The sequence below is a fragment of the Ovis aries genome, chromosome X (genome assembly GCF_016772045.2).
Source record: "Ovis aries strain OAR_USU_Benz2616 breed Rambouillet chromosome X, ARS-UI_Ramb_v3.0, whole genome shotgun sequence".
Taxonomy (NCBI): domain Eukaryota; kingdom Metazoa; phylum Chordata; class Mammalia; order Artiodactyla; family Bovidae; genus Ovis; species Ovis aries.
In genome coordinates, this window is record NC_056080.1 from 48,225,142 (window position 1) to 48,240,350 (window position 15,209).

Sequence of the window (15,209 nt, forward strand, 5' to 3'; positions counted from 1 at the left end):
TGGCTAACCTCAGCCTTATCTTCCTCATTTCTGTTTCCTCTTGAAGACACCAAAGGCCCTTCAAAACATAGGACCTTCCTGCTCAACGCATAAAGTCCAGTTCCCTCTGACTTCTGCAGGATGGCTCATCACCAGGGAACCTATGCCTTCTACAAGATGAAGGCACCAATTCAGTAACAGGTATAGTATCCACTTGCCTTCTCTGTTTGGGTTCCCAAACTGGGACAGTGTCCATGGCTACTAAAGGTGGCTTGGATCTACTCATCTCATTCTCTTTGGACACTTGTCATGAATCCTGGATCAAGGGTGGGGGAAAAGAAGGGTCCCATTGGTCCCCTTATGTCCTGAAATCTAAAATGGTAATAACAGACAGTTTAGAAGACAGTCAAATGGGAGTGGAAAGTTCTCTGTAACCAGAAGTCAGGATATTTAAATAGCAGTTTTGGTTTTGCTGTTTACCTATTATGTATCTTTGAACAAGTCCTTTCTCTATTCTAGGACACATATTTTTGGCCTCTTCTGCAAAAAAATAGGAGGGGGAGGATTAGATGAATTGTGTCCAGAGACTCTTTTAGTTTTTATATTTCTTATTTTGAAGGTTGTCAGCCCTCTGTTGAGAAGGGATATGGAAATGATGCTGAGTAAATATCTTTCAGTGAGGATGAGCAGGGGGTTTAACTATGCCTGAAAAAAAAAATTCATACTGCTCCCAGTGTGAGGAGGCCCAACTGGGTCAGTTGCAGGGCAAATCTTACTACTTGGTGTGTTAGACCTCCCAGGGTAGGCAGAGAACAGATGATATTTTATGTAGTGTAACAGACCAAGAGAAAAGTTTTCAGTGTCCCTCAATACCACTCCATATAGATATCCACCTCTTCTTTCTATGGGTTTGGCCAGCTTTTCTCAGCTAAACTTGCTTTCATTATACTCTACGAGAGAGGCATGGACTAGAACATCAAAAGTGGAAATAAAACCAATATAGTTTCAGCTCAACTGCTGACTCTTTCCATTAATACTGGGACAAAATGGTCTATAAGGCTCTTAAGTTTTATGTACTAAAAAAGAATCTTTAACCTCTTCATATCTCTCTTCCTTTTTGATGAAGTCAGAAAATGTGTTCAGAAGGCTGTGGGCATCTCCAGTTTATCCTTGTTGACTACTAGTCAATAAGGATGATAATCGAAGAAAGGCATCAGTACAGTTCTCTCTCTCCAGCCACCCTGAACTCAAACTCTATTAATCAGCTTCCTTGGCTGGTTTCTCCAGGGACTGAGCTAAGCTGTCCGTGAGCTCCCATACAAAAGGCTCTGGAAAGGTCATCAGACACTTTTACAACAATTTTTCCAGGTAAGTTTTCTTGTTACCATTTCCAGGGGAGATAACTGAAGATCAAAGGACAACTGAAACCTAAGGGAAAACTTTCCCAAAGCCAAGGTTGGCTAATTGGTGCCCACAGCAGCATTAGAATCAAAGTTTGTCTGATTCTTTCCACTATGGCATATCTGGTGATCATGATTGTTGCTTTGGCTGAAAAAGCCACACTTCTGGGTCGCTTGGAATGGATTGGGTAGGTAGAGAGGGAAATGATTGGATAGGTAGAGAGGTAGAAGGTGGAAAATACTGTTTAGAGCTTTAAGTTTGAAGTTACCTTCAGATATCAAATTGGAGGAACATGTCACCCCTTTGAGACTTCTTGGTGGTGCTAGTGGTAAAGAACCTGCCTGCCAATGCAGGAGACATGAAATGTGGGTTCGATCCATGGGGTGGCATGATCCCCTGGAGGAGGGTATGGCAACCCGCTCCACTATTCTTGCCTGGAGAATCCCATGGACAGAGGAGCCTGGTGGGTTACAGTCCACAAGGTTGCAAAGAGTCAGACTCAACTGAAGCAACATAGCACGCATGCACACACATCATCCCCTTACCAACATATATTCAACTGAAAGAGTTAAAGTTTATTTATTTATTTATTTACAAAAATACACTCTGCTGTTTCATTGACAGAGAAGTCCCTCTGCCTTTTCTTATCTGTGATAAGACCTTCTCGCCTCATGGGGCATTTTTATATTCCTGGGAATGTTTGCGATTTTTATGCCAGTATTTAATATAAACCAGTTACTTTCTCATAGATCAACTATCACACCTGGGGAGGGGAAGAATTTGACACAGACCACCCGGAACTTTTAACAACAGGATTTGGGCATTGCTAACGAATTCCCTCAGAAGTTCCAAGCATGCATGATCATGCTCCTGGTAGCTTCTTTATTTTTCATATGACTGCATTGAATGATCCCAGTACCTGACTGCCAAGTCCACTGCCAACAATACTTACACCCATTTTGTGGATGTGGAAAACTAGAGTTCAGAGAAATGGAATGATTTATCCAAGATTTCTCAACTACTTAATGGAAGAGCCAGAATTCATGCTCACACTTATCCTAAAAGCCTTTGTTCATAGCCATAACACTGTGAGAACATAACACACTGAGTAGCACACATAGCACACATAGCATAGAACACTGTGCGAAATGTGAGAACACTGAGAATACTGTGAGAACCATAGGAAGGTGAGACATGGACTTTAACTCTGGGACCTAGTCCTTTCCTGCACAGAGAACCTCACTGTTACTAAGGACCCCTAGAAATGCCATAGCTATAGGACTCAGGCCTGAGAAACCCTCAACTGGGCACTGGGACTTCACCTGCATTATCAACTGAGCCTACCACATATACCATAAAGATCCTTCTACTGGTTAAAAGCCTTATTGCCTATTTTGCTCATTTTCCTTATTCTGGTGATTCACCTAGTCCCTACAGCCTCTGCAGTTTCCCTGGTGCTCAGGGTGTGACTCCTTTCTCTCTCTTTCCCTCCAAGGTCACATCTTCCAGGAAGATCTCGCCTCCCTACTGAAGCCCCTGGCCCAGCCTTCTGCAGTGCCATGCTCTGTGTATTTGACAAGCTGAGTTGGACACTCCATGTAGTAGTGTCAGTTTGTCAAATACCCCAAGTGCGGCATATGCCTAGCAGCTCCAGGCTGGGACACTTGAGATACAACAGAAGAGAGACAGTTGGATACAAGAACACTCAGCAAATACCAACTAAGTTCTCAGAAGTTATTTTTGGTGACTTTGAGGGAAATAAACCATTATATGTGAAGGTGTGGGGGAAAGATGAAGCAGCTCTGCTACACACAGTGGGAGCCCTAGGGGGACACAGTAGTCTTGAAAAGGCATTTGGGCACTTTCAAGGTATGTAAATGTTCTTTGATTCATACTTTCTTCCTTCACACTCCCTTCCCAGAGTCACCTAGCAAGGACATGAGGACTTAGGCACCCAATTTCTTGACACTTAATCTTGACTTCTAAACACTTTGACCTTACTTATCTCTCTCCTTTTCCTTATGCTCTTTCTCCTCTTGGGAATACCTTCTTTATTTCTCTCGTCTCATCCAGTTCTTTGCCATACTTCCTGAGCCAGCCAAAGTCCAGCATCTCCAAAGACTTTTGAAAGTTAACTTATATTCTTTCCTGCTTCGTTCTTCAACACACTCCTTGCCTGGGTGCTTGTATGTACCCATTTATTTCTTACTGCCCAATGATACCTTTTGAATTGTTAGTGAACTTCTAAGGGAGGTATTTTTTAATTCCCCACTAGATTGTGAACTCCTAGAGAACAGTACTCTTTCCGTGATTGCTCTCTCCCCATTCCATCCCTACCCCAACCTCAGCACAGTACTCTAGTTACACAAAATACTTTAAAAATGCTTATTGATTGAAATACTTTCCACTAGTCCCTTAGCTTTGGGGCTTTGGGTCAAATGCTACCCAGGAACTTTGTGAAAAAGCAATTAAATTTTGGTAACTACAATGCTATAGGGTGTGTGAGGTTACTGCGAACATGGAGGGTTTTATCCCTGAGAAATAGGGTCAAAAGTCAGAGGATCAGGGCAGAAAAGTAGACCCAGAGAGAAAGTAAGTTTTGTAATCACTTGGTAGCAAAAGGTTATATAGATACTTTATTGCAGGATTTTTCAGAGACTTTAATATTGAAATATTGCTTTGGAAGTCTCTAAGAAAGAGCTATGGAGTGAAACATTCCCCATGCCTATTTGATTATGGAATTTTTTTCTGTGGGCCATTTCCTGGGTCTTGTATTTCATGGAACAAAATTTGAGAAACTACCTTAGAGGAGCTTTATATGTTTCCTCTCTTCTGGAGATCTTGTCTTTTTCCCAACCAGCTAGTTGCCTAAGACAGATCCAATGTTATCACATCATCTTTATTTAGTCTATACTGTATATTTGGACTAGGTCTATACCTAAGGCTTTCTTACTGACTTATTTTATATGTAAAAATTTATCAGGTTTTGGACAGAGACGATCTCTGAAAGTTTCCTGCTGTAATATATATATGATCCGGGTCTGTAATTTTATCTTTTGTGTGACATTTAATCAAATTGGCATCCATGTTAACTGGGATCATTAAAATGATTTAGATGTTTGCTTTCAATTTTTTCTACTCTGGAACAATTTATGTAGCAACAACAAAAGGCATACAGGCCTGGGGGATGGAAGTGTTCTTTGATTCATTACTTTCATTCATGTAAAACAAAGGGCTCCTTGTTCACTTTTGTGTATAATTTTGACTTTTGTAATCTGTTTATGGGGGGCAGCTGTTAGTTAAATCTGAAATGACCTTGGGTTGCATTGTAATCAAAAGTGGTGCATGTCAGCTTCCATAGAGGGTTAAGAAGTCGATTTGACATGAATTCCCTGAGAAAAGTTGAACTTGCCCAGAACAGGTCTTCACTGAGGAGAATGATTTAAAAAGTACATTGTGTGTGCACATATTCAGAAAGATAAACAAACACACACACACACATACACATGCTCAGGCACTTCCATCCCCAGGACCTAGTGTTTATTCCTGCTTGAGAAGAAAGACTTCCATGCTGTGATCTTCACCCCACATTGTAAGAAGGGATCAGGAGATAAAGATGATCTATGAAAATTATAACTTTTCCAAAGATTTCAGAAATCTAGGAAGTAAAAATCCCTGAGGGTGATGCATCCATAGTTTGGAAAGGAGAGCTCTTTATCTGTGCACCCACAGTCCCTAAGACAAAAGAAAGACTCCTTTTTTTATGGTTTCCAGTTAACCTGGGAAGAGTCACCCAGGTGGAGCTGGCAGGATAATTAAGAGGAGAATAGAAGGCAGTTGGGAGAAGGAAATGGCACCCCACTCCTGTACTCTTGCCTGGAAAATCCCATGGATGGAGGAGCCTGGCAGGCTGCAGTCCATGGGGTCGCGAAGAGTCAGACATGAGTGAGCGACTTCCCTTTCACATTTCACTTTCATGCATTGGAGAAGGAAATGGCAACTCACTCCAGTGTTCTTGCCTGGAGAATCCCAGGGATGGGGGAGCCTGGTGTGCTGCCGTCTATGGGGTCGCAAAGAGTTGGACACGACGGAAGCGACTTAGCAGCAGCAGCAGCAGCAGCAGCAGCAGCAGCAGCAGCAGCAGAAGGCAGTTGAGTACTCTTTTACCAAAGATTTATTGTGTTTCAGTGAGCTCACTGCTGAAATGAAGTAAAGATAGCATGGGTGTGAGGGAAGAAAAACCAAAAAAGAAAAGGTTCTATGCATACTCCCAGGACCTCAACCATCTCAACTAATCTCACTTTAATCACTCTTGGTAGATACTTGAGAGAGGACCAAAATGACCAGTGTTGTTATTATGCTTAGATATTTATTGAGCATCAAAAGAATACCAGAGCACTAGGCTCTTAGGACAGGAGCAGATCTGAACCCTGCTCTGTTTCATGATAATCTTGATTCAAAGCTATCTGGCACTAGAGAAAGGGAAGTGACCTGAACCCAACTCATCCTCTGAGCTGGTGGAGCTGAGCCTCCCTCTGGCCGTTCAGTGGTAAGAGGCCAAAGTTGAATGGCATCTGGAGGTATAGTGACCAAGTCCTAGTGCTATGGGCACGTTCTTCTGATGTTTGGAGAAAAGCAATGGAAGCTGTAGGCAGGAATACTAGAAGGGTCTAGGGCATGACCCAGAGGCAGGCTTGCTTGAGGTACATATGGAAACTTCTTAGGCAAAACCAGTTACTCTTAGCAACCCCATTGTTGGCAAGGAAGACATGTTGGACTAACCAGGAAGAAACAGCAGGGAAAGGGGCCATGTAGAATGGCCCAGTAAGACATTTTTAGCAGACATTCTTGCCCTTGGTCGCTAGAAGCTCATAGTCCAGGGGATCTGTATACAGCAGACGAGCATAGTCACTGTTGATCTGGGTGATGATCTGGTACTCCTGGCCCAGGCAAGGCTCGTCAGAGTAGTCATTGCCCAGAGTCTGGGAATCTGGCTCTTCATTGGAGCAGCCACTTGTGAAGAGGGCCACCCTCATTGTTTCACCAGAGTCACTGGCCTCCCTGGCATGAAACCTGTGGTTCAAGAGCCCACCACCCATGAGAAGAAACTTGAATCTGGTACCTTGGTTTCCCACTTTTCTGCCCCAGTTATTGACAACTGACCATCAAGCATCTGCCACCCAAGGATTCTTGGAACAGAGGGATAGTGGACTTGGATTATTTTGTGTATTCACTGGGTTAGGACAGTACCATAGGTGGTGCTTCTGAGAGGGAAGAAAGTTGTGCCCTGACCTTGAAGGCCTCTGGGCTTAATATTGGGCCTGTACCAAACCCACTTGCCTCTATGCCAATAATCAACAAACTTGAGGACAAGGAACAGGTCAGAAGATAGATGATGAGAAGCTATCTTACCTGGCCACTTCATAGACATGATCTAGGAAAAAAAAAAAAAAAAAGAAGAATCAGGTCAGAAGTCTCCATATGGAATGGGTAAGGGCCAAACGCAAGTTCTTGTGAAAAGAAAAGGGAAGAGGAGACAGAAAGGGGATCTCAATATGTCTCAGCCTTCCAATCATTAGGAGCTGTTAGGAAGGTGGTTTGAAATACAGATTTACCTGTTTTTCAACAGATGCAGATTTATCCGGAAAAGGAATAGGAAGCACATTGATCTGTCTTCTTTGGCACAATCTGACTCTGGACATTGGGCTAGAGCTTGGTGTGATGAGGGGAGGGACACTGGGACTGGATCCACTCTCCACCCAGGAGTCTTGCCAACTATCCTTCAGGGAGTCCTTATGAAAAACTTGGCAGCCATTCAGAGCCCAGACAAAAGGGTCTGAATTATCAGTCGGATGCCTGAGACTAGCTTGAGTCATTCTCAAGTGCATTTCTCCCCATCTTGCATCCAGGGAAGATCTTGGAATAAGTCACCATTGCCCCCTAGTGTCTATGGAGGAGAAATATCTACATTCTGCTGCTGCTACTGCTGCTAAGTCGCTTCAGTCGTGTCCAACTCTGTGCGACCCCATAGACGGCAGCCCACCAGGCTCCCCCGTCCCTAGGGTTCTCCAGGCAAGAACACTGGAGTGGGTTGCCATTTCCTTCTCCAATACGTGAAAAGTGAAAGTGAAGTCGTTCAGTCGTGACCGACTCTTCGCGACCCCATGGACTGCAGCCTGCCAGGCTCCTCCGTCCATGGGATTTTCCAGGCAAGAGTACTGGAGTGGGATGCCATTGCCTTCTCCATTCTACATAGGTTTAGAAGTTCTATAAGTAAGTAAGTGAAGTTGCTCAGTCGTGTCCGACTCTTTGCAACCCCATGGACTGTAGCCTACCAGGCTTCTCTGTCCATGAGATACTCCAGGCAAGAATCCTGAAGTGGGTTGCCATTTCCTTCTCCAGGGGATCTTCCCGACCCAGGGATCGAACCTGGGTCTCCTGAATTGCAGGCAGACACTTTAACTTCTGAGCCACCAGGGAAGCTCTATAGTCTGGTACAAAGATGAATGTCTCTTAGTACTGCCCTCTAGGTGCTTATAATCTTTCAGAGATGCAACTGGGAATGTAAACATTAAACCACAACAAAGCAAAAACAGAATGCTGCAGGTTTTTGTTTTGTGATAAAGACTTACATTTCCATGTCTTACCTCCCTGATTGGCCCTGCAGCTTTCATACTGTATGATATTTTTCATTTTTATATGCCTAGTGCATGGTACATAGTAGGTACTCAGAAGCTACATGTTAAATTGAGAAGATGCCTGAGGCTATCTCCCTTATAGAGAGATAGAATGCAGGAATTCTGGAAAGGCATTCCAGGGAGGAAAAAGTATAAAGACATGAGGTGTGTCACATATTTTCCTGTTTGACTCCAGTGACTGGGAATGAAATTAGGTCCAAGAGAATGGTGGGGGTTGACAAGATAGGCCAGAGCCACATTATAGAGGGCCTTCAATGGTATGCTACATTTTGACCTCTGTCCTCTGAGTCATGGGGAACACTGGACTGTTTTTGAAAGAGAAATATTCTAATATGGTTACAGTTTGTACTCAGTCTTATTGAGACTATGATGAATGTTTTAGTTTTAGTACTCCTAGGATTTGTGGCAACTTAAGATATCTCCACTTCCAAGTTTAGCCTCATGGATCATAGCCATGGTAATTGGCCAAGACAAGAGTTTTTACTTCAAACCCAGGACAAGGAGAAACTCAAGGCTTCCTCCTCTTTTGGGGTTGGAGAGACCTGTGGTAGAAATCAGACTATTAGGGAGTAGGAGCTGCTTCAAAGGAAGAGACACATAAATGCTAGTAATGACTAGTGCAAAAGGAATTGAGGTGTAGTTAGGCTTACTTAGAAGTAAACATTAAGAGTCTCCTTTTCTTCTGTTGGCAAACAGATGTTAAATGACTCTGACAACTACACTGCAATCATGTCACTGCCTGGCTTAAATTTTTTAAGTGATTTTTAATGCAAGACTTAGACAAGAAATTCCAAATTCCTTAACCTGTCATTCAAGACTTTCTAGAATCAGGAATGAACTTATCTTTTCCTTAGTATTTCCCTATTGCTTGGCTACATGAATTTTCTCTATTGATGCCTCCTCTCACATTTATCTTTTACAATTTCACCCCTTTATTCATGTAATTTCTTGTATTTGTAGAATATTGTCCCCTTTCAATGGCTTTCATCCCCCAATGTATGGTCTAAGTCCTGCCTCCTCCTGAAAGCCCTTGATAATTATTCTACCCCTAACTGATTAGCCTATCCTTTGGATCCCTTTAGCACTGATTGTCTTCTCCAAGCTTTGAGTTCATAACCTTTATAGCTATGTATTGTTATTGATAAACTCCATGACTCTACCTTGATTACATTAATTGAACTGTAAATAACTTGAGGCAAGTAATTGTTACTTCTCCTTCTCTTGCATCCTCATTAAAAATCCATTATATAGATGCTGTGCCAGGTTGAGTAAAAAAATTTGTGAATTAAATTTCATATGTTGTACTTTTATTGCATGTCTGTCTCCATGAATTCCCTATCCTCACTTTCAGGATAGGCTGGGGACTCTTTGAAGTGCCTAACATAGTGCTTGATACAGAGTTTATGCTCAACTGTGCTGCTGAATGAACAAATAAGCAAAAGCCACCCATTCATATTCATCACTCACCCTGTTGGGATGTCTTCTGGCAGACCATGATATAAGTCATGGTGATAAACACTATACAGCACAAGGAGATGATGAGAATTATGGCGAAGATAGACAGGCCTTTACCTAGGAGGCAAAACAAGACCAAGTGGTATCTGGTTGAAAACAGTCCAGAAACAGAGACTCCAAGGATCAGTCCAGACTAGTTCACAGTTCTTTCTTTTCCATCTTCTCCTAACTTATTTAGCTAGCCAGAGAGACAAACAAAACCCTGGATCCATGAGAAAGACTTGAGAGAAGCTAGAGACTCAATGTATATGCAAGCTATTTCAGATCCACTCATTGATGGCTGATTGGCCTGGGCATTTGAACTAGTACTCCATGCTTTCCATGGGGCCAAGACAAGAGGTTTTTCACATTTTCTTAGGAGAAAGTGTTTCCTAGCTTCACAGAAATACTAGTGTATTGAGATTATGATCAATTACTTCTAGTCATAATGATTCTTTTATTCAAACACTCTGTCCAAGCATTCAGGTTTCTTAATCCTCAAAACATATTTCCACTGAATCTCCTGGGTTACCTATCTAAATCATGAAGGAAACCCCTGGATTAGGTTTCTGTTCCTGGATCTGTTATTGATTTGCTGCATGACTGTGGTAGGCAGAATAAAGGTCCTCCAAAGATGTTCATATTCATATCCCCAGTATGTTAGTTTACACTGTAGGGAAGAATTAAGATTGCAGATATATTTAAGGTTGTTAATTCATTGACTTTGAAGTGGGGAGATTATCTTGAAATATCTGAGTGGGCTCAATGGAATCTCAAGGGTCTCCCAAAAGTGGAAGAAGGAAACAGAAGAGGGAATGATAGTGAGATATTAGAAGATGCTACATTGCTAGTTTTGAAAATGGTGGAAGGTAACCAGAAGCCAAAGAAAGAAGGTAACCTCTAGGAACTGAAAGGAAGACAAAGAAACTGATTGTCCACAGTCTCCAAAAATAACATAGCCCAAAATTTTAGCCCAGTGTGTCAGACTTCTGATGTCCAGAAGTATAGGATAATACATTTGTGTTATTTTAAGATGCTAAGTATGGGGTACTTTTTCAGGAGTCCTAGAAGGCTAAATACATAGAAGTCATAGAAGAATAAATACAGTGACTTTAATCAGATTTCTGACTAATACCTTAGTTTCCCCATAAGTTCAATGAAAAGATTGGATGATGTCTAATGCACTTGTAGCTATAATATTCTGAATCTAGGGAATGAGGTCAGGGGATATGGATGGAGAGGGAAAGGAATCTCAGTGTTCTTAGGATTTACTGCTGCAACTGACTTTGTTTTCTCTAGATCCCAAAATATTATATCTTAGAAAGCTGGTATTTGTGGTCCTTAGAGCTCTGATTGGAGTTGAGAGAACCCAAGGTATAAAATGATACAGATCAAGGGAAGGTTCCTCATTGGAGAAAGTCAAGTTGTAAAATAATTAATAGAGGATGTAGGGCATAAACTCCAAATCTTAGAGTATCCATTCCTCCAAAAGTTATTTTCTCATCTTCTCAAATCAACTGTCTTAAGAAGTATCTTCTTGCCCCCATTCTTCTATGGATATTGCCATAGGAGAGACATGGGACTATGGAAGTCTTCAAGCCAAAAGTGACAACACAAAAATGGAACACAAAACAAGTTTAAGCTGTGACCTGAGACAACCAAGAAACTCTGCAACCAGGAGGGCAGAAGTACAGAGGCATTAAGAAGTCCACCATCAATGACACACAACCAGAGGATAAGACCAGGAGTGATAGTCATCAAACTTTTATGTACCTATCAATTGAAACAGATACCTACTGTAGACCTGGAGTCTTAGAGGTCTCCAGGCATCAATACTTTTGTTGCAGGACCATGGGGGTGGTCTAGAGAGTTCTGAGGGATGGGCCAAGGCAGCCAAGGTGATAATGGGAAACAGTGGTTAAGGGAAACATCTAGCATCAACTGGTATTGTTGATGAAATAAAATGATATAAAATAGAAGTATTTCATTGTTTTAATAATCAATGTAGTCAAACCACTGCATACCAGCTATTAGCTCCAGGTGAAAACCCAAAGAACTTATCTTTGGGGTTTGCATCTCTGAGACTTTGACTTAGGGATTCTTGAAACTTTGAAGGAATCAGAAATCAGCTACAAGCTGCTTGGTGACCTCTGAAGAATAACTCAAGTAATGAAGCCTTGCCACTACCCTTACCTGGTCCAATGCCTGTCTCCCTGGGAGAGCTGGCTGAAGTCATAGTCCCACTCCAATTCTTACACAGAACATTTAGGAAGTACATTATTATGCCAACAGAGAACTAAGAACATGGAGGGTGGTCCTAAGATGGTGGAGGAATAGGATGGGAAGACCACTTTCACCCTCATAAATTCCTCAAAAGAACATTTCAACGCTGAGCAAACTCCACAAAACAACTTCTGAGTGCTGGCAGAGGACATCAGGCAACCAGAAAAGCAGATCATTGTCTTTGAAAACAGTGAACCTCTCTGGGAGTCCCTCAATGTGGAGAAACTTTTCATCTTTAACCTAGGTGTTTTATCATCAGTGCTGTATAGATGGAGAAATCCAGAGGCTACTGTAAAAATAAAACTGAAACCAGAAGCAGGAGGCTTAAGTTCAAAGCCTGAGAACATCAAAGAACTCCTGAATTCAGGGAACATTAAGCAATAGGAGCTCATCAAACGCCTCCATACCTACACTGAAACCAAGCTCCACCCAAGAGCCAACAAGATCCAGAGCAAGACACACCATGCAAATTCTCCAGCAACACAGGAACACAGCCCTGAGCTTCAATATACAGGCAGCTCAAAGCTACTCCAAAACCTTTGACGTCTCATAACCCATTACTGGTCACTCCACTGTACTCCAGAGAGAAGAAACCCAGCTCCACCCACCAGAACTCCAACACAAGCCTCCCTAACCAGGAAACCTTGACAAGCCACTGATACAACCCCACCCACAGTGAGGAAGCTCCATAATAAAGAGAACTCCACAAATTACCAGAATATTAAAAGACCACCCCAAACGCAGCAATATAACCAAGATGAAGAGACAGAGGAATACTCAGCAGGTTAAGGAACAGGAGAAATGCCCACCAAACCAAACAAAAGAGGAAGACATAGGGAATCTACCTGAGAAAGAATTTCAAATATTGATACTGAAAATGATCCAAAATCTTGAAATCAAAATGGAATCACAGATACATAGCCTAGAGACAAGGATTGAGAAGATGCAAGAAAGGTTTAACAGGGACCTAGAAGAAATAAAAAAGAGTCAATACATAATGAATAATGCAATAAATGAGATCAGAAACACTCTGGACTCAACAAATAGTAGAATAATGGAGGCAGAAGATAGGATTAGTGAAATAGAAGACAGAATGGTAGAAATAAATGAATCAGAGAGGAAAAAAGAAAAAAAACGAATTAAAAGAAATGAGGACAATCTCAGGGACCTCCAGGACAATATGAAACACTCCAACATTCGGTTTATAGGAGTCCCAGAAGAAGAAGACAAAAAGAAAGACCATGAGAAAATCCTTGAGGAGATAATAGTTGAAAACTTCCCTAAAATGTGGAAGGAAATAATCACCCAAGTCCAAGAAACACAGAGAGTTCCAAATAGGATAAACCCAAGGCGAAACACCCCAAGACACATATTCATCAAATTAACAAAGATCAAACACAAAGAACAAATATTAAAAGCAGCAAGGGAAAAACAACAAATAACACACAAGGGGATTCCCATAAGGATAACAGCTGATCTTTCAATAGAAACTCTTCAGGCCAGGAAGGAATGGCAAGACATACTTAAAGTGATGAAAGACAATAACCTACAGCCCAGATGACTGTACCCAGCAAGGATCTCATTCAAATACGAAGGATAAATCAAAAGCTTTACAGACAAACAAAAGCTGAGAGAATTCAGTACCACCAAACCAGCTCTCCAACAAATTCTAAAAGATATTCTCTAGGCAGGAAACACAAAAAGGGTGTATTAACCCGAACCCAAAACAATAAAGTAAATGGTAACGGGATCATACTTATCAATAATTACCTTAAACATAAATGGGTTGAATGCCCCAACCAAAAGACAATGATTGGCCGAATGGATACAAAAACAAGACCCCTCTATATGCTGCTTACAAGAGACCCACCTCAAAACAAGGGACGCATACAGACTGAAAGTGAAGGGCTGGAAAAGATATTCCACGCAAATAGAGACGAAAAGAAAGCAGGAGTGGCAATACTCATATCTGATAAAATAGACTTTAAAACGAAGGCTGTGAAAAGAGATAAAGAAGGCCACTACATAATGATCAAAGGATCAATCTAAAAAGAAGATATAACAATTATAAATATATATACACCCAATATAGGAGCACCGCAATATGTAAGACAAATGCTAACAAGTATGAAAGGGGAAATCAACAATAACACAATAATAGCAGGAGACTTTAATACCCCACTCACATGTATGGAGAGATCAACTAAACAGAAAATTAAGAAAGAAACGCAAACTTTAAATGATACATTAGACCAGTTAGACCTAATTGATATCTATAAGACATTTCACCCCAAAACAATGAATTTCACCTTTTTCTCAAGTGCTCATGGAACCTTCTCCAGGATAGATCACATCCTGCACCATAAATCTAACCTTGATAAATTAAAAAAAAAATTAAAATCATTTCAACCATCTTTTCTAACCATAATGCATTAAGATTAGATCTCAATTACAGAAGAAAAATTATTAAAAATTCCAACATATGGAGGCTGAACAACACACTTCTGAATAACCAACAAATCTGAGAAGAAATCAAAAAAGAAATCAAAATATGCATAGAAACAATGAAAATGAAAACACAACAACCCAAAACCTGTGGGACACTATAAAAGCAGTGCTAAGAGGAAAGTTCATAGCACTACAGGCATACTGCAAGAAACAAGAAAAAAGTCAAATAAATAACCTAACTCTACACCTAAAACAACTAGAAAAGGGAAGAATTGGAGAACCCCAGAGTTAGTAGAAGGAAAGAAATCTTAAAAATTAGGGCAGAAATAAATGCAAAAGAAACAAAAGAGACCATAGCAAAAATCAACAAAGCCAAAAGCTGGTTCTTTGAAAGGATAAATAAAATTGACAAACCATTAGCCAGACTCATCAAGAAGCAAATAGAGAAAAATCAAATCAATAAAAGTAGAAATGAAAATGGAGAGATCACAACAGACAACACAGAAATACAAAGGATCATAAGAGACTACTATCAGCAATTATATGCCAATAAGATGGACGTGGAAGAAATGGACAAATTCTTAGAAAAGTACAATATTCCAAAACTGAACCAGGAAGAAATAGAAAATCTTAACAGACCCATCACAAGCACAGAAATTGAAACTGTAATCAGAAGTCTTCCAGCAAACAAAAGCCCAGGTCCAGAAGGCTTCACAGCTGATTTCTACCAAAAATTTTGAGAAGAGGTAACACCTATTCTACTGAAACTCTTCCAGAAAATTGCAGAAGAAGGTAAACTTCCAAACTCATTCTATGAGGCCACCATCACCCTAATACAAAACCTGACAAAGATAATACAAAAAAAGAAAACTACAGGCCAATATCACTGATGAACATAGATGCAAA

The 15,209-nt window shown here is 41.0% G+C and overlaps 1 protein-coding gene across 14 annotated transcripts in view; it reads right to left on the minus strand.

Annotated features, from left to right (window-relative positions):
- Positions 1 to 15,209, minus strand: part of VSIG4 (V-set and immunoglobulin domain containing 4) — an 85,788-nt gene that overhangs the window by 39,692 nt on the left and 30,887 nt on the right. For 7 of the 14 annotated variants that reach the window (XM_012106594.4, XM_042241642.1, XM_042241646.2 and 4 more), the window contains exons 6-7: positions 9,546 to 9,650; positions 6,793 to 6,814 (exon numbers count right to left, since the gene is read on the minus strand). The exons of 1 other annotated variant lie outside the window; for it this stretch is intronic. In XM_012106594.4, coding sequence (XP_011961984.2) covers positions 6,793 to 6,814; positions 9,546 to 9,650 — 127 coding nt within the window. Of the gene's footprint in view, positions 1 to 1,934; positions 5,580 to 5,729; positions 6,454 to 6,792; positions 6,815 to 9,545; positions 9,651 to 15,209 lie in introns of those variants that run through there. 6 more of the 14 variants (XM_012106598.4, XM_004022038.5, XM_012106592.4 and 3 more) reach the window with 4 other exon arrangements.